General features: G+C 36.7%; 3 protein-coding genes across 3 annotated transcripts in view; 2 read left to right on the top strand and 1 right to left on the bottom strand.

Moving 5' to 3' along the window:
• The window catches only part of LOC142340543 (uncharacterized), a 30459-nt gene extending 12184 nt beyond the window's left edge, over positions 1 to 18275 (top strand). The window contains exons 4-9 of the mRNA XM_075391165.1: positions 5537 to 5839; positions 6461 to 6581; positions 10779 to 10878; positions 11263 to 11460; positions 16738 to 16951; positions 17314 to 18275. Coding sequence (XP_075247280.1) covers positions 5537 to 5839; positions 6461 to 6581; positions 10779 to 10878; positions 11263 to 11460; positions 16738 to 16951; positions 17314 to 17798 — 1421 coding nt within the window. The 3' untranslated portion in view covers positions 17799 to 18275. The remainder of the gene's footprint in view (positions 1 to 5536; positions 5840 to 6460; positions 6582 to 10778; positions 10879 to 11262; positions 11461 to 16737; positions 16952 to 17313) is intronic.
• The window catches only part of LOC142340548 (transient receptor potential cation channel subfamily M member-like 2), a 296757-nt gene that overhangs the window by 76235 nt on the left and 201419 nt on the right, over positions 1 to 19103 (top strand). The window lies entirely within an intron of this gene.
• On the bottom strand, positions 3 to 1571 carry LOC142340641 (uncharacterized). Its single transcript, XM_075391331.1, has one exon. It carries the CDS (start codon positions 1449 to 1451, stop codon positions 3 to 5), a length of 1449 nt encoding a protein of 482 aa, XP_075247446.1. The 5' UTR covers positions 1452 to 1571.

The raw sequence follows: 19103 nt of genomic DNA, 5'->3' as shown, positions 1-19103 counted from the left end.
GCTTAATAAGATGAATTATAAAATTTCACAAAGAAACAGGTTCCTAGAGTGTGTCCTGTAAAAATGCCGTCAATCGTGCTGGAGTTCACGTTGAGATTAATTGTATCGTCCGAAATTGTGAGAAAAGACTCGTTACGCAGATAATCAATCTTGGGAAAGAGTTGATACGAAAGCCCCTGATTGCAAGTAAGAGAGAAGTCGATATTATCACTTAATGCAATGAAAGTGTCCCAGTAACCAACAATCGGGGCTAAACACAGCAAACTGGGGTTATTCTGACCGCAGAAAGATTGGTTCTGTGATACATGTAGTGATAGCTGTTTGAGGAGAGCGTTACTAAATTGGTTGTAAGAACTGTTAGTCACCATGCTCTGACCGCTAGCTACAGAATCAAGTAATAGGGTGTTTAGATCTCGTTCGTCGCTTCCCCCAAAAACCCACCCGTCCGAACCCAAAGTCATGCTCTCACAGATCAGGAAAAATATGCAAGCGTTCCAATGGATAATTATAGCAATGTACAAACATAGCCGCATTATTCTTACCGCATTCGGCATATTGGTCCGTTTTTCAATGCGTTCAAAAGATTTTGTAATGGTTGCGAATTTAAACAGACGATTGAATCGACAAATTAAAATAATTTGTTTGTCAAAAATTTTTAAATTTTCTGTGTCTCTGAATATTTTACATATTCCCTTTATTCCATATAACGAATAGTCAAGCGGTAAAAGTGAAATAATGTCAAGCTTGAATGCGAATGTTATGAAATAGCGATGCTTTGTCTTCGCTAATTCTACGATTGTCAATCCCTGATATAAGAATGTCGATCGCTGCTGTAGGAAAATATCTGCTAAATACAATATATCAGTGATAATATCTAATGATAACCATAAGTAGTAGTAATCATTATTGATCCTCTCAAAACAGAGTCTAGTAATGATAAAAATGAAATTGTACAATACGGCATATACGCTAATGATGCTCCAAATTGTAACGGTCTTTGAATTTGTATCCGTAAGATCCCACACCCAATTTTTCCTCTCGGATATTGCCCGGACTGAAAGTTTGATTGCATCAGAAGCTTTATTTCCGTCATTTGTATTGTTATCTTTAGCGCTGTCCATTTCGCTGTTTCTTGCTTTCTCTTGTTTGACACGTTGTTTTGTCATCGCGCCCTCTATTATACCATCAACTTCTTCCCGATCTGATCTCGAAAATCTGAGAAAAAGTTTTTCCTCGAAGTTTTGCTCTGTTTTGTCTGCAACTGTTTCTTCCGTTGCCTTCTCGCATTTTCTGTTCACTTTAGAAATTTTGTTTGGTGTTGTTTTTGAGCTATTGGGCGTTTCTTGCGATCCTGTTTCTTTACTGTGCGAAGATGTTTTGACGGTTTTTGCGTCTTGATTTAAGTTTTCCGCTTCTGTTTCTCGTCTCTTTGCGAACATTCGCTTCATCATAAGAACGAGCTTAGTGAAGGCGTAAAAACCGAGTGATTTGAATGACTCTCTAGCCTCCTCAGCTTCCACGATTTTCTAACAGTAAGCCGGGAAGTGTATTTTTCCGTATGAAAGATCTTGTTTTTCAGCTTCATCTATTTATTTCTGCTTGTTTTGATTTTGATAATTAGTCGTCCTATTTTTTGACATTTTTGCTGCTGAATTCTTTCCTGAATACTTAATCAGTTTCTTATTTTTAATAATTATATGCTCAGGAAAAGATGCTGCTGTCAAAACGTCCTAAAAGATAACGAAAGCCTGTTTTTATGCTATTTTAAAGAAATGAGCATGCGCAAAGGTGTTATTAAATCCAAAATTTTTGCTCATATTTGTTTGATTGATCGGGTTCTTATTTAACATTATCCCCAATCGTTGCCATCGATTTTTCGATTCGTTCTCATTGATTAAGACGAAATATGCTAGTCCTTTAAATTGCTGCTTTTGTTGATGAATCTAATCTCCCTAAAGGAAAAATCTCTGCTTTAACGCTCTTTAATGTGTCTGAGTCACATAGTTTGTAGCAATTTTTAGTTTTGCGGTCTTTTTAATGCAATTTTTTGCATGACCGATTTGTCTTTTTGTCCTCAAAAACGGGATAAACAGGTAGCTCCCAGAGGGAATTAAGTTCTGCTAAAACCTTTAAGCTCACTAGTCTCAAGGTGTGAGGGCAGCACACATCCCCCTCAATTCACCCCCCCCCCCCATTCCCCAACTGCTCACCGGTTATTTGAGAGCAATTCGCCCGACGTTAATCGGTTATGCTCATTTTTTTCACTAAGACGATAATTGATACCTACTTGCAGTGAAAAAACACTGTTTAAATGAATTTCTGTAATAAATTAAGGAATCAGATTACTGTAAAATTTATCATTGATTTTAGAAACTGAAGTCCATTTGGCAAAAATGGAGCGTTTTCAAAGTAAACTTCCGTGTATTTATATCTGGAAATATTTAAATCTAAATTTTATTGAACATGGACTGGTTCATGAACGGTTTTTCTACTTAATTTGTGCTCGGTTTTAATTTTTTCGGTACAGTCTGAAATCTATGCTTTTTCACCTCATAATTAGACCTAATCATTAGAATCATAATTCAAATTAATCAGATATTTTTTGAGTCAGATAATAAACCTAATCCCAATTCCGAATAGGTGATATGTACTCACACGAGTTTAATTGATCCCAAACGAAGTTTTGAAGCAATATTTGTATTAGTGTATGTCTTTTAATGCAAAGTTTGGGTTGGGTTTCATTTTATAAAATTCGTTCTCTCGCTCGAGTGATTTTACTTTTCTGATATTTTGTTTTCACTCTTGACTTGGCTTTTGCGTTATCTAAATTGCCGTTCTGAGAATTTAAAATTCAAGCAGCTTACTGAATTGGTGGCAGTTTACTACGAAGAGTAATCAATATTACGCCGATATTGGTTTTATTTTTCGTCTAAATCTTTACTAGTCTAAAGAACGCTCTAAAGACGTCTTAACAGGCTACTATCACTCGTTGATGGAGGAAGCTAAAATTTGAATCAGGCACCACCCCCCCCCCCCCCCAGCGTTCGAGAACGTTTGTCTGACATTTGTGGATTTATTTTTAAGTGTGGACATTAACTACACTTCCCTGAATGGCCTTAAGTTCCTCCATTTCGACATCTACCTCTGTGAATGCACTGCTCATAGTTGATGCACGTGAAATTGTGAACTGGACTGGGCTAATCGGTTGTTGGGTGGAAATTCTGGCCCCATTTGGCCCAGAATTGGCCTGAATTTTATCCAAGCGGGTTGATGAAAAATTGCCACGCTTTGAACGAAGTTTGAACTCTGCTTCAACTATGCCGTCAATGACTGTATCGGCTGTTGTTTTTTCGCAAAATCCTCTTTGCTGAAGAGATTTTTGACCCGTGTTGGAAGTTTGGGAGTCGAATGGCGAGCTAGGAACTGTTCGAGAGTATCCATAGTTAGTGACACCTTCTATGGAACAAGCGAAGAGTTTGAACAGTTTCCTTTTTCATGCGTGGAAACTAGTATCAAACTTTTACCTGAGCTAAATTTTAAATTAATATCAATCAATAAAATGAGTTATCCTTGCTAATGTTATATGGGTTTTTCAAATCATACAATATTTAAACCCTCTTTTTATGTCGCAACTTTGCGATGCTGCCCGAAAACTTGTTAAAAATCTGTTAGAAGATTGACAGATCAACCAAATGCCAATTGTGCATAAGATAAGCGTGGAATAGCTTAGAATAGAAACTCGACTCACTCAGCGTAAATTTGGCTCGAGAGACGAAGACTCGAAGAACAAGAAAGAACAAGAGGACGAGTTCTAAGAGATGCCTGAGTTCGAGTGCTCAAGACAAATTGGAGAAATTCTCTAATACACTAGGATTGCAAGTGAGGAGATACGGGTTCGTAACAAGTACTGTTCAGTTCTGATTGTGCTGCTTAGACACGGCGTTTCCGAAAAATCTTTGAGTTATTAAGAGAATTGCAAAAAGGAGCTAAACTGAGTTTTTGCTAGCGATTGGATTTGTAATCGACCTGACAGGTCCTAGGTTATTGAGAAAAAAGTTAGAAATTAAAGTGCTGTTAACAGGGCTACAATGAATAATAATACTGGCCGCCAAAATACGCAATGTAACAAAATTTACCCTATGTTACCCTATTAATAATGCCATGTTACCCTATTAATAATAGATTGTTACTTTTCTGTGTACAAATACATGAAGGGGTTGTTTGTTGCGTACAGAAGTAGGTACAGTCAAAATGAAACAAAAGAGCACACTTTTAGATCTCATTAAATACATTATCAAATGCCTCTTTAGAGAAACTAAGTACTATTTGTTTTTTAAAGGATCGAAAACATTATTTGAGTAATAGAGATTTAGATAGCAGTTAACAAAAGAGAAATTGTTTGTTTGCTGGAGATTAACCGGGAGGTTGATTTCAGATTGAAGATCTAGCAAAGATTAGAAAGGAAACTGTTCCTAATGTCGAGCTTGTGATAGAAGATAGTCGTTCCAAAGGGAGATTGTAGTCTGTTTTGAAGAAATCTACAGGGCTGTCAGGTCTGGGACTTTCGTATATCTCTAGCTCTAAATTGACAAAGCTTCTGTTTGAGATGTTGTGTGAGCATCGCGACTCGGCTAAGGTGTTCGAATTGCTGGACGGAAGACAGTTCAAAACGACGTCTGGAATCGTCTCCATATTCCGTTTTTGGCAGGACTCGATTGAGAACTATAAGCCGACGTTATTCTAATCCGACGTGTTAAAGTGCCGAAAAGGAACTGATTTTCGATAATGCTGAACTCGCGAAGACAATGTATTGGTCAAACAAATATCATCGAATGTTTTCAAATCAATTGTTTTTGAACCTTTTTTAATTTGCTTTTTGATGAATCAATATTTTTACAAGTGTTCGAGTATATTTTCGGCACTCTTAGAAGCGGATGGTCTCCAATATAGTTCATTTGCAAGTAAGTACCGATTCAAGTCTTAAAGTGCTTAGTAAAATTTGAGAAATCATTTTGGAAGAGTACAAATTTTTTAAAAAGAATAATGGAATTCATTACTTTCTGCAACGCGAATGATTGTTTTTGTCTGATTCATGAATGAGGTGTATTGAATGTTTCCGTTATAAGATATTGGAACTTCCTGTTATCTATCGAATTTCTCCATTTTGTGGCCCGAACTGAACCGTTTTTGTTCAAGCATCCTGGTTGCGTTGTGGGTGAAATGACATTAAGTTCACTTCTGTTACTGCGATGAACTATTTTGTGAGAATCCGTTACTGTAACTACATTTGTTAGTAACTATAACTATTTTTGGTACATTACATATACATAAAGACAAAAAATTGGAGAATTTAAAAGAATTTGGAAGAAAACGGCGAATTTGGGTTAAAAGTGCCTAACCTCATTTTATGCCAGATTGTGATTGTGATCTTTTGTTTTTCATTAACGTTCTAGTTGAAAAAATATGTGGTTAGATCTCTCATGCTAAGATTTTCCCCTTTCACTGATTTTTTTTAATGATAAAATGCGTGTTTTAGGCCTGATGTCTGTAGAGCAATGTCGATCGATGCAAGTAAGGCGCAAAAATAAATCAGCCAATCAGAGTTCATCTTCCTCGGCTTCGTCAACTCCAATCGTGTCCTCGTCTGGTCACCCAATCCCTGGCACAGCACCTGGTGTGCTGTTATCCGCATCCGCTGCACCTGGACACCAGCCGGGTATGCCACCCACGGCTGTGGATGCGAATGGGCTGCCAGTGTTTGTTGTGCAACCTATGATGGGTCGCGGTTCCACAGCACATGTGCCCTCACAGACAAATTACAGACAGCCTGGAGATCAAGGTGAACTAAAATTTAATTTAATAGATCTTGGTCTGAGATTAAGAAAATATTGATCACGGAAAGACGACCGCGGTTGTACAAAGGCTGAAAAGTGAAAGAGGACAGGAGGGCGTAGAAAATTAATGCACTAGATTTGAGATCGACTATTTGGTTTTTTAAGATGAAACTCTGAGTCTGTCGATGATGCCAAATTATTGATTTTATCGTCAGAATCAAGAGTTAGATTTTTAAAATCTCAAACTGTCAATCTCCAGCCCAATTTATTTATTTTGTCCTTTGTCTATACCCTCTTGCCCGTGTTCTTGGCAAATCATCCCTTGCGACAAAATTTGGCTTTCAATGCCAACAAATATGGGACCTATTGTCCCCTCCCCAGTGTTTTTGCTCCCCCCCCCCTTATAATTAATCCGTTATATGTATAGCTCGTTACCATGTGAGAAATAGCACGTGCCCCTGGGGGGTCGTAAAAATTATATGCCCACTAAGCTTGGGGGGGGGGGGCTTTGCAGTATAGATCCCGAATATGTTATATTCATGACCAGTGCAATTGGGTCGTGTGAAGTTGGTTTTCAAGTTTTTTAAAATTAGAGATGAATGATTTTATGGAGTTTTCTATTTCAGGCTTTTTGGCTCACGCCAGCAGTGGTGCTACACTAGCGCCCAGTGTGAACAGCAATGGGTCCACCTCTCATCGGGTGTTCAAGTTGCCTCCGTCGTATGACTGTGCTGCTGAATTGAGCAGGTAAACCAAATAGAAATTATATCCATGTCAGAAAAGCCTAAAATACTGTACAGATAATCATTGACTAAACTTTAATTCAATTTACGAGAGGTTGACTACTGACTGAGCTATTTTGCTCCCAGAGAAGGATTTTACTAAAATTTTGGTCCGGTTGGTCTTTATGCGCAATTTTTTTGTCTGACAATTTTTTTTTGTCTGACCATTTTTTTGTCTGAATATTTTTTCGGGTAACTAAAAATTCTTAGTAATTTCTCTATTTTTACGAGTAACTAAAGCTCAATAATAATCGTGAACAGGCGAACTTAGATGCGTGGTAGAGCTGACTTCAGTGTATCATTAAAAATGGAAACCAGCTTCAAAAGTGAATAAATTTATCGCAAAATTTAGTGTCGATTATTTCTAATTCGGACATATATTTTGACACCCCTTTGAATTTAAGTTTATTTCTCTCGGACTAAGTTTGAGGCAATTTTTGTGAGTGTGTGTCTTTTTTGCCTGACCATATCCTAGAATTTTTTTTGCTCGCTGCAGTGGAATGACCTTTTCACTCGACTTGATTTGTAGTGATCTAAATTGCTGTCTTCCAGAGTACAAGTCGCTAACTTAATTTGCGGCGATTTGCAACTGAAACTACAATTGGAATTTGCATTTGAAATGGGATTTTTTTCTAAATCTTAGGTCCTTTCTGTTGAGAGGACAGAAAATCATAAATATATAGACAACAAAATAATGTGTTTACATTTTAAAATTCGGACTGAGATGTTTTCAAATTTTGAGAAAGTAACTTTATTTATCCTTCTAATTTTTTTCTAAATCTTAGGACCTTTCTGCTGATAGGACAGAAAATCACGAGTAGATAGATAAAAAATAATGTACTTACATTTGAAAATGCGGACTGAGAAATTTCCAAATTTTGAGAAAGTAACGGTATTTATCCTTCTATTTTTTGTTTCTAAATCCTATTACCTTTCTGCTGAGAGGACAGAAAATGATGAATAGATAGACAAAAAATAATGTACTTACATTTTAGAATTCGGATTGAGATTTTTTCAAATTTTGAGAAAGTAAATTTATCCTTCTAAATTTTTTTTAAATCTTAGTACCTATCTGCTGAGAGGTTAGAAGATCACGAATAGATAGATAAAAAATAATGTACTTACATTTTAAAATGTGGACTGAGATATTTCCAAATTTTGAGAAAGTAACGTTATTTATCCTTCTATTTTTTTGCGTCTAAATCCTATTACCTTTCTGCTGAGAGGACAGAAAATGATGAATAGATAGACAAAAATTAATGTATTTACATTTTAAAATGAGGACTGAGATGTTTTCAAATTATGAGAAAATAACTTTACTCATCTTTCTAATTTTTTTAAAAATCTTACTACCTTTCTGCTGAGAGGACAGAAAATCATGAATGGATAGAATTACATTTAAAATTGCGGACTGACATGTTTTTAAATTTTGAAAAAGTAACGTTATTCATCCTTCTAATTTTTTCTGGCTTCTAAATCTTAGTACCTTTTCTGCTGAAAGGACAAAATCATGAATAGATAGACAAAAAATAATGTTTTCTTTTTTAAAATGCGGACTGAGATGTTCTCAAATTTAGATGTTTTCAACGTTTCGGAAGATAACGTTAGTTATCCTCGTTAGTTTGTCACAAGAGGAAAATACGGCCAGCTGCTCAATCAAAATTCGTAGCAACTATTGTTTTCCTGTCTTGTTTATTCGAACAACAAAGCTGTGAGCTAAGAGTAGCTATTTTTGTGCGTTGTGCGGTGTTTCTGGTTTTACACATATCAAAGAATTTAAATTTTATTTGGATGCTGTCTTTCTCTGAGATCTGTACTCACAGTGTTTTTCCCTCTGATTAATAGCCGCTTTCAGCTTCTCAGCCGGCTATTATAGTGCTCCTATATTTACAATTCAAAGAATTTGAATTGTATTGGGGCGCTGTCTTTTTTTTAAAAGAAATTGCACACATTTTCGTGAATTTTGAGGTCAAATTGGTGTAGTGAGTTTGGTCAAGCCGAAACATGAATTGGAACGAAAAAGCGAGTGGTTTTTCGGCGTGAAATTTTCTGTTCTAATTTTAAAGAGGAGAGTTAAAAAGCGGTGTTTGAACAGAAATTCGGTTTCTTGCTAGTGGCTTCTCCATATGCGGCAATTTCATTTTGATTTTTACTGTTTTTTCGATGTGTTGGATAGGATTTTTTTAAATGTTTTCCCGATTCTCTCTTATTTCGTTCTAAGGCTAGTTTTTTCTTTAGTCAATGGAAATCTTTTGAATTGTACATCAGGACTTGTTTTTTTATATGGTCGAATTAATTTTTTTCTGTTTACCTTAGTTCACATCTTGTTCAACATTTTGCGTGTAAATTTTCTGACTTCTCTAGGATAGTTTTACTCTTCTCTCATTCTGCTAAAAATGTTTTTGAACATCAGTTGCTCAGCAAAGCAAATCAAAATGAATAGTCAGTATAAAAAATTGAAGTCAGAAGTAGAAGCGGGATAAAACCATAAAGCCCAATTTTAGATGCCCGCTATTTGAACGTCGTTCCTATAAGTCTTAGTTACCATCTGTAATGTTTATTGGTATTGATAGTAGCCCCTGTAGCCTCTCTCTATGAAACAGAAGTATGTTCAACTTTAAGGGCTTTTTCCTTATAGAGCGTATGTGTCTCATAAAAATGACCGTACGAATCGTACAGTGCTAACCCAAAAAGGGGTCTATTAAAGGACTGGTGGTCAATATGTCTATCTTATTTCTTTACTTTGTTAATAGCCGCCCTCATCTTTTCAGCCGGCTATTATAGTGCTCCTATTTTTTTTTTACTTCGTCGAATAAAAAAATGTTTCGCTTTACCTCATTTTGCCGCTTTTTCAACATTTTGCGTGATATCTTTTTGACTTCTCTATGCTAGTTTCTCTCTTCTCTCATTCTGCTAAAAGTGATTTTGAACATCAGCTGCTCAGCAAAACAATCCAAAATGAACAGAATAAGTATCAAAAACGAAATCATAAATAGAAACGTTATAAACCCATAAAGACCAGTTTTAGATGCCCGTTACTCGAACTTTTCCCCCAGTTATTATCTCTAATGCTTATTGGTTTTGATACTATGCCTTTGTCGTGTCACTACGAAATAGGAGTATGTTCAGCTGCAAAATGACATAATGGTTCACAAAATGTTTTTTATCAAAACAGTCACAAATTTAAAATTGTGTACAAAAGTCATTTTTTTCATTAGTTGTTTCTCCTCTTTCATTTCCAATCATGTCATGGGAATCAACGGCGCTTATTTGCCGGGTATGTTTTTAAAGTGCAGTGCGAAAAAGGTGTTTGAACAAAAATTAGCTTTCTCTCTAGTGGTTTTTTGTTCAGATGGGGCATTTTAACATCGATTTCCACTGTTTTTTTTTTTTCAATTTTCTTTTTTAATTGCTCTTCGTAATCAACTCTTGTTCATTTTGAGGTCTGGTTTATTGTTTAAAAAGATTCTTTGATTTGTAGTTCAGGACTTTTCCTGCTGTTTTTTGTTTTGTCGTCTGACGTTTTTTCTTTGTTATTAATTGCTCTTGAACGAAGTTTATAGCAATTATTGTAAACGTGTGTCTTTTTTATGCAAAATTTTTGCTTGACAATTTTGACTTTTCGAGTGACGTTTACGGCCTTGACCTTTTGCGTTTCGCGTGCTCTAAAATTATCTCTCAATCACAATTTCAGGCAGCTGAACTCGATTGGTGGCAATTTAATACTAAAAGTCAAATGAAAAGTGCGCCGAAACCGGTGCCATTTTTTACTTTAAATCTTAATAGGGGTATATATTAACCTCTAATGTGGATATTTGAAGCCCACTATTGAACTTCTTAGTCCTATTTAGCCCCCCCCCCCCCCGACTGAAGCAGGCCTCAATTCATTAGAGCCCCCACTAGTCGTTCGAGAGCAATTCTTCCGACGTTTATTCGGTTATATTACATTTTTTCTCGCACAGTAAAGTTGAAAAAGGCTAATTTTATTAATGTTTTCTTCCTGTCTGGGTTAATGGGATATGCTGTTAACAGCTTTGTTTCCTGGAAAGGCGAAACTATGGTTTATAGTCTTTCCGAATACGACTATGAGAGCCACGAATTTTTGTTTCAGAAACCTCATTGTTGATTATACGAATATAGTTATTGGAGTAATTTGTTTTAGATGTGGTGTGTCTATAGCAGAGGTTGAGTTGGTGCAGAAGCTGGTGCGAGACAGATGGTCTATAGGGATGCCCAGTCCTGAAAAGACTCAACTCCTGCCGGTACCCACAAAACAAACTTCTAATTTAAATTTATTTCAGATTTGCTTAAGGTTTTTAATTCGAGTTAAATTTGCTTCTATTTTTTAACATATTTTGATAGCTCTCCTTTTATTCAATTTGTGTACTATTTACTAGTTCAGCTAATCGCATCTTGAACTCCATCTAGAACAGATTTTTGCATTGATCTTAAGAAAGTTGTTCCAGTGAACTTCAATACATTGATAGACGTGTTTTGTTTCAATCAACTTAAAAAAAAGCTTAAATCGTCACTTGACTTTAAATTGATCCCAGACTTTACAGTTGAATTACTGCTCGGCAATTAGTTCAGGCAGAGCATTTTCCCTAGGCCTTGTTTCCTACGAATGGGTTTTATTGTTTATTCAGCCTTGGCCTGGGCGCACTGGAGATCCGGGTCTGATCTCTCTTCCACAGGACAGACAGAGACAGATGAAGTTCCAGCACATGACACATGTCACCCGTATCTGCATGGAGGGCGTGATCCAGTTGGCCAAGCGCCTCCACAACTTCTCCCATCTCGACCAGCAACACCAGATCAAACTGGTCAAGCCCGCCTGTATTGAGGTACCTGGGTTATATTTAATATGCTGTCTGTAATTGATTGAAAATGAGATCTACCCCCCCTCATTTCTGTTGGTATGCTTTTTATGACACTGTTGCAAAATAAGTGTTGGTAAAATTTCAAGAAGGTGGAGGGGTGCACAATTGATGCTGACATTGAATGAGATGTAAATGAACGATTAACACGATTTAAAGAAAACTAATTTGAAACAGTAGATTAGTTAAACTGCTTCCATTCTGCTAGGGCTGTTTCTGTGCTAAGCTACAATTGCTCGTGCAAGTGCAACGCTACTCTTCAATTATTGCAGCCGTTTGTCTTATGCAACATTTTGTCCTAGAATATTTTCTTTCGCTTCAGGGATTTGACCTCTCGAGTTACTTTTTTGCGCTTGACAGCTTGATTTCTGCGTGACCTTAATTTCACCCTTCCAGAATTTAGTTCAATAACTTGGTTCGCGGCGGCACTTTATTATTAAAACTGTTATCAAAAGTGCGCCGAAGTGGTTTCATTTTTCTTAGTCTAACGAAAGCTCTGCTCTAATGAAATCATATTGGCCCCAACCCCCCTCCCCTGCTGAAGCAGACTTCAATTAAATCAGTACCCGCCGGTGGTTTTGGAGAAATTCTTCTGAATTTATTCAATTTAATGTTTTATACAAATTATCTCTTTAAGGGCCACGAAGCGCAGTGCAGTTAAGACCTTAGGGGAGACATGATTGTTACAGAGTAAATAAAGCAGGCGCTATTTTCAGAGATAAACACGTTCTTATATATGTAGAATGGTCGGAAAAAGTTATTTAACATCATTTTATGTAAACCTAATTATGAAACCTAATAAATAGGATAAATAGGACGTTTTTAGGATTAACAATTTTTAGTTTTTGAACTTATCGGTATATAATAGTGAAAGGCTTCGAACTGATCAGTAATCAGGCAAAAAATGTTGAAAAACATCGAAAAAAATTCTGCGGTCTAAACCGCTAGTTGCTCTCATCGGATGTTAATAACGTGCGAACCCTGTACGTCTTATGGTTTGTTGCTTGCTATAAAACCTCTTGATAGTTGAATGATGAAGTGAGTTCACCTTTAAAAGTGGTTCACCTTTACAATGATTTTTCACCAAAAATTTGGAGCAAATGTTTGGCAAAGCTCTTTCCAATTTTGATCATTTTCTAGGCTATTATAACTAAAATTTTGTGTTAGTATATTGGATTGGAAACTAAAAAAAAACAGGTGTGAAAGTCTTCCCGAGTGTTCTTTTTAATAGCCGCACAGCGATAGCTGGGGCTATTATTGGCCTTCTCTTGGTTTTTACAATTCAAAGAATTTGAATTGTATTGGGGCGCTGTTTTTTTTAAGATCTGTTCACACATTTTCATGATTTTTGAAGTCAAATTGGAGTAGTGATTTTGGTCACGCGGAAACAGGAAATGGAGCGAAAAAGCGAGTGGTTTTGCGGCGTGAATTTTTTTCGCTCTAATTTGAAAGTAGAGTGAGAAAACGGTGTTTGAACAAAAATTCGGTTTCTCTGTAGTAGTTTTTTCACTCTGATTTTTACTGTTTTTTCGATTTTTTGGATCGGATTTTTTTCTAACTGGTTTTCCTAATCCATTTACAGCTTATTCTAGGCCTAGTTTTTTGTTTGAATTAAATTTTCATTTCTCCCTAGGGGTTTTTTTGTTCACATGCGGCATTCTGATATTGATTTTCTGTTTTTTTTTCTTATTTTTTTGTTCTGATTTTCTTAAAATGTTTTTCTGAATTCACTCATAGTCCATTCTAGGTCTAGTTTTTCTGTTTAATCAATGAAAATTCTTTGAATTGTACGTCAGGACTTGTCCTGCTATGTTTTTTATTTCGTCGTCATGATTTTTGTTACAACCATATGACGTCACAGCCACTTTTTTCATTCGTTCATGCAATTTCAACTGAATTGCATGCGTGACGTCATTTTTCGCTCTTAGTGGAGCGAGTTTTTTTGTTCATTCGCGTGATTAAATTTTTGGTCACACTTGACTTACCTCACTCTCAAAAATGACTTCCTCACTTTGAAATTGACTTTTATTTACTTTAATTCAAAGAGATGAGGTCAAATGGGTGTGTCACTCTAAATGAAGGTTATTTGAGATCAGCTAATAGAGGCAGCAATAACTTATACAGATTTTTAATCAAAATATACCAGATCAGCCTTCAATGAAAAGAGGAATTTTTTGGTCTGTCTTTTTTACTGTTTTTTTTTAGACTGCAGATCTACGAAGCTATTGCGGCTATTTTCTGGCAATCTGCCAGCTATGTTTCCACTTTTTGCAAATATTCAGAAACCTTCGGTCGGAGAACCTAAATTTCTTTTCTTGGAAGGAAGACATTCACCGTTCTCCGCTCGACAGAAAACTGATATATTTTTTGCCGGCTTAGCCCTCAATGATAAATTGAACCCATTTTAAAAGGTTGCGAAGTCATCGCAAAATTTATGGATTTGTAAATTCAGAAATCCTAATGCCAGGATTAGAAACCTTTTTGGTCGAGCCATAAATTAGAGCAATAGAAACAAAATGTTACTTGAAAAAAAATCATCAAAAATTTCCACCATTTTGCAGTTACTCTCCAAATAGTTGAGAGGTCTTTTTTGTTAAAATATCTCAAACGCCAACGGTCGGAAGACAAATTTATCTCAATTGAAAGATATTAAAAAATAACTTTTTGTTAAAAGAGGGTTTGCTGTAATTGTATGAGATTAGAAAAGTTTTGTGCGCAGTGGTGTCCATCATTCCTAAAGTTGAACAAAGTAATACGAATTCTGCACTTCCAATTAAAACCTCAGGAATATATATCCTTTGGAAGTTGCATTTGGACAATTCTTTTGATTGATCTAGTCCGATTTGACCCGTGGAGTTGTGAGTTTTTTCTTAAAATTGCTCTAGAAGTTATTTCCTATCAAAAGTGAAATTGGGATTTTTTTATTTTCATTTTGAAAGCATGATTTTTAGTTGTAATCGAACGAAGCTGGAACCAATCATTGTAAACGTGTGTCTTTTTTTCACTGGACCGTTTTCTTCTGCGTCGTGGTCGATAACACGGGTCAAAGAATTCAATAAGTTGAATTTTAATTTAAATTCATTATTAAACTGAAAATATACAAAATCATTAAACTTCATCATTAAACTGAAAATATACAAAAATTAGCTTGTATATATAGTAGTTATTTATGCGAAAAGATACAGGGAAAATTTAGATTAGCTAAAAATATTTTACATGATTGGCATGTGAATAGATCTTAACTCCGAATCCCGGAGGTGATTTTCTATTTTCATCAACATTTCATGAGAATCATATATGGCTTGGGTACAATCGAGTTCATTAGTTGGATGTCGGTGGATGTTAGATCAGGTTTCTGTTGGTGGGAGAATTTACTTCTGACGTATGATTGATAGGTCAATAAGATAATGATGGCGCCAAAACAAAATTAGAATTGAGTTTAGTTTTGTGGTCATTACTTATCGACACAGCAATAAAGTTCGTCAGGTAAGTTCTTCTTTCGTTCTTTGAAACTTTAATAAAGAAAACTTCTAAGTTTCTTGATGTTTCTTTGAAACCATCACATTCTGGAACATTCTTTATTGCTCTCAAACAAAGTTGGTAGCAATTATATTAGTCCTGTGATCTTTTTATGCGATTTTTTGTTTGACCAATTTGACTTTTCGTCCTCAAAAACAAGATAAACAGGTATCGAAGGGCATTAAAATCTATTGGAGCCCTAAGCCTTACTATACTCTAAGAATACGATTCACCAAAACTTTTGAGGAGGCAATTTCATGGTGCAAAGGGCTGTTCTTAATCTTGAAAGTTTGACCCCCCCAACGCACCCGCAGTCCTCCCTCCTCTACATGGTGGTTGCGTCCCCCCTCTCTTCCAGTCCCCCCAACTGTAACCCCCCTATTCGCTTCACCCCCCCCCCCCCCTCAATGCAGCCCCAGCTGGGTACTATCAAAGCCAACCGCTCGCCGGTCGTTTGAGAGCAACTCGCCTGATGTTAGTTTTTTATTAATAGCCGCACAGCGATAGCTGGGGCTATTATTGGCCTTCTTGGTTTTTTACAATTCGAAGAATTTGAATTGTATTGGGGCGCTGTCTTTTTTTTTAAGAGCTGTTCACACATTTTCATGATTTTTGAAGTCAAATTGGAGTAGTGATTTTGGTCACGCCGAAACAGGAAGTGGAGCGAAAAAGCGAGTGGTTTTGCGGCGTGAATTGTTTTCGCTCCAAATTTAAAGTAGAGTGAGAAAACGGTGTTTGAACAAAAATTGGCTTTCTCGCTAGTGGTTTTTTGTTCACATGCGGCAATTTGACTTTGATTTTTACTGTTTTTTCGTTTTTTGGATCGGATTTTTTTCTTAATGGTTTTACCAATCCATTCATAGTCCGTTCTAGGTCTAGTTGTCTGTTTAGTCAATGAAAATTCTTTGAATTGTACGTCAGGACTTGTCCTGCTATGTTTTTTTATTTTGTCATGATTTTTGTTACGACCATATGACGTCACAGCCACTTTTTTTATTCGTTCATGCAATTTCAACTGAATTGCATGCGTGACGTCATTTTTCGCTCTTAGTGGAGCGAATTTTTTTGTTCATGCGCGTGATTAAATTTTTGGTAACACTTGACTTACCTCACTCTCAAAAATGACTTCCTCACTTTGAAATTGACTTTTATTTACTTTAATTCAAAGAGATGAGGTCAAATGGGTGTGTCACTCTAAATGAAGGTTATTTGAGATCAGCTAATAGAGGCAGCAATAACTTATACAGATTTTAAATCAAAATATACCAGATCAGCCTTCAATGAAAAGACAATTTTTTTTGGTCTGTCTTTTACTGTTTTTTTAAACTGCCGATCTACGAATCTATTGCGGCTATTTTCAGGCAATCTGCCAGCTATGTTGTTTTTGATTGCTCTTCTCTAGTGACCTTTTCACGCTTGACTTTTTGGTATTTTGAGTGATTGCAATTGCGCGCATTCAGAAATTAAGTCTGTTGCTAAAATAAAACCAATTGGGAGCGATGACTGTACTTCGCCCGTAGAGAGTAGTGGAAAATGTCCCGACTCCAACCCGAGAGGACGCGGGTTTGAAACCCTCCCAAGTCAGAAGTTTTTTCACCAATAAAGTTTCTCTAGCCTATAGATTGTTTGCCTTGCGAGTTGTTCGAGAGCAATTTGTCCGACGATAGTCGGCTTCTGTTAGTTAAGTTGTAGCCTCCGTAGAGTTTATACTTGCTTGGTTGATAGGTGCTAATGATCAACTCTGCCCAGTACTTTGACGTGGCAACTGATCGTCTATTGATGGCAACTGGCCACTGGACAACCCACGAGCAGATGGAGGACGGACTTCTCAAGTATGGCTTTGGAACCCAAATGTGGCAATTCGTTCGCCAGCTGGCCCTGATGAACCTACACGACATTGAATTTGCCCTACTCACTGCTATCTGCATCCTGGCTCCTGGTGAGACACGTCACATACTTCCCTTTTCTAATTAATTACGCTCTTAAGGAAGTTTGTTCCCGATAATAATAAAAATTGATCCTCGAAAATCACGAATCTGTCAAAATTGTGACGAAACGAATGAGCTGGCAATCTATTACGTTGCTGTCTCGCCCAATGAGCCGAGACCTAAAAACAAAATTTGGAGACCCAATTGCATCGGACATGAGTAATGTAATGCAACATTGTTTGGCAATATTTTTCATGTCTTATTGCTTTATTCCGCTCTTCAAAAAGTTGTTCCTCATTGTAATTGTACAGGTAAGTGAGGGTAACTTTCCGGCTGTCGCGTATTGTAAAATTAAATCTTGGTTGTTTTTCAGACCGTGAGGGATTGTCGTCTGAATGTCAAGAAATGGTGCTGAAATCGCAGGAGCCATATTTACACAGTCTCCGTCTCTTTTGCCAACTGAACAGTCCCCCGAACTCAAACAGACTCAACGAGCTCCTGGACAAATTGATGGGTCTTCGCTCAATCAGCTTCCAACACCGCAAGTACCTGTTCGGAATCCAGCTGAACAAGTCTAATTGGGAACCCTTGCCTCAGTTGTTGGGTGAGATCTTTGATCAAAGTGCAACGTCGTCCGCCCCTGACTGCCAAATCCACCACCTCCATCACAATAACTCCACCTCTGTCTCCCCCAAAGCAGCCGCCTCCTCCGCCCAATCTGAAAGTACCCTAGGTGGCTGTGGTGGCATGGGTACCCCTGCTATCAACTCCTCGTTCTCGGCCCCGGGGACAACGCGTTTACCCCTTCAAGATGTCACTGTTGGAGCTAGTATTATTGCGACTAGTAGTAGTGGCTGAAATGATGGGGTTACTGTTCTCTTGAGAACACACGAAGAATGGTCACGTGAACGCAAGCATTCTATGCATTCTGATTAAGTTTGTATACAATTGAAGAAAAACAAAATTTGAACAAAGTTCCGAAATAATTGAAAGGTGCATTTGATTGATTGATTGATTGATAATGATATTGATGAAAACCATAAAATGTAGTGGTTAGTTTTGCTGATTGAAATCTATAGTTGTTATTAAGAGTTGAGGCCTCTAACACAAGTCTAAAACCGCTCAAATACCTTGGCTTAGTTCGCTGCTATGAAACTAATGTGTAAATTAATAAATTAAATCATTGTTTATATAGCAAAATCCTATAATTTATAATCCTATAGAATTTTTATCCCCTGATCAGTAATCGTTCGACACCTTCCGAAAATCCTTCCTTTTTGCCAAAAATAGTATCAGTCAAAACGCTACCCTTAACCCCGCCTCTCACTAACACAACCCCCCCCCTCCCGAACCAGAATTAGCTTCAGTTATGTTTGGAATGTGATAGCATTGATCCATTATCTCTGTTTCCACTAGTCGTTCTCTATTTTATGCTGTAACTTCAACAAGGTGTATTTGCTTGTGTGCCTTTATTAAATTATGTTTATTTTCCCTGAAACTGTAAAAATATTTCACAAAATTGATTCACTATATATGTTAATTTGACTTGCTTTAGACGAATAAACAACTAAAAAAACATTGAGAAACAAATATTGTCACAATGTTTAGAAAACAAGAATTTGTCTTCTTGATGCACAGAATTTGTTGAGAGCATGTCGAAATGAATTTAGCATTTCACTACTCATACGTGAATGTATATTTCCCATACAAATGGTTTCAAATCACGGATCTATTCTGCCTCCCCTCCCCTTACCTCCCCCTTTAGTGCTGTTTATGACTCGCATTAATTTATGGTCATATAACATAACAGATTGGTGATCGTAAGCGGGGGGGGGGGGGTCTACAAGAATAGGTTGCAAACCTGAGTGGGAACGTTGAGCACACTATCCTTTCTCATAATAGTTGTGCGCTCTATCTGAAAAAAAGTACTTGCTAATTTGGAGATGTCGGTTGGCTAGAAACGAATTTGTATTTTTGATACAAAGTTTACAAAACAGAGATTTTAAGCCAAATTAGAACAAAATCCAAATTTTTCAATTCTTTATTTCGACTTTGTATTCAAGGAATTTGAATTGTTTTTCTTTAATTTTCTTTGAATCTTTATCAATTCAGTTATGTCATTAAAGAATGAGGCTTGAAAACTGGAATGATCTTATTGGTATT

Source organism: Convolutriloba macropyga, chromosome 6 (genome assembly GCF_964194025.1).
Source record: "Convolutriloba macropyga chromosome 6, txConMacr16.3, whole genome shotgun sequence".
Taxonomy (NCBI): Eukaryota; Metazoa; Xenacoelomorpha; order Acoela; family Convolutidae; genus Convolutriloba; species Convolutriloba macropyga.
Note: the sequence above shows the minus strand (reverse complement) of the source record. Positions and strands in the feature narration are given on the sequence as shown.

Bases quoted from the DNA above. Each gene is read 5' to 3' on its own strand.
- LOC142340641 (XM_075391331.1), bottom strand. From the start codon at position 1,451: ATGATGAAGCGAATGTTCGCAAAGAGACGAGAAACAGAAGCGGAAAAC.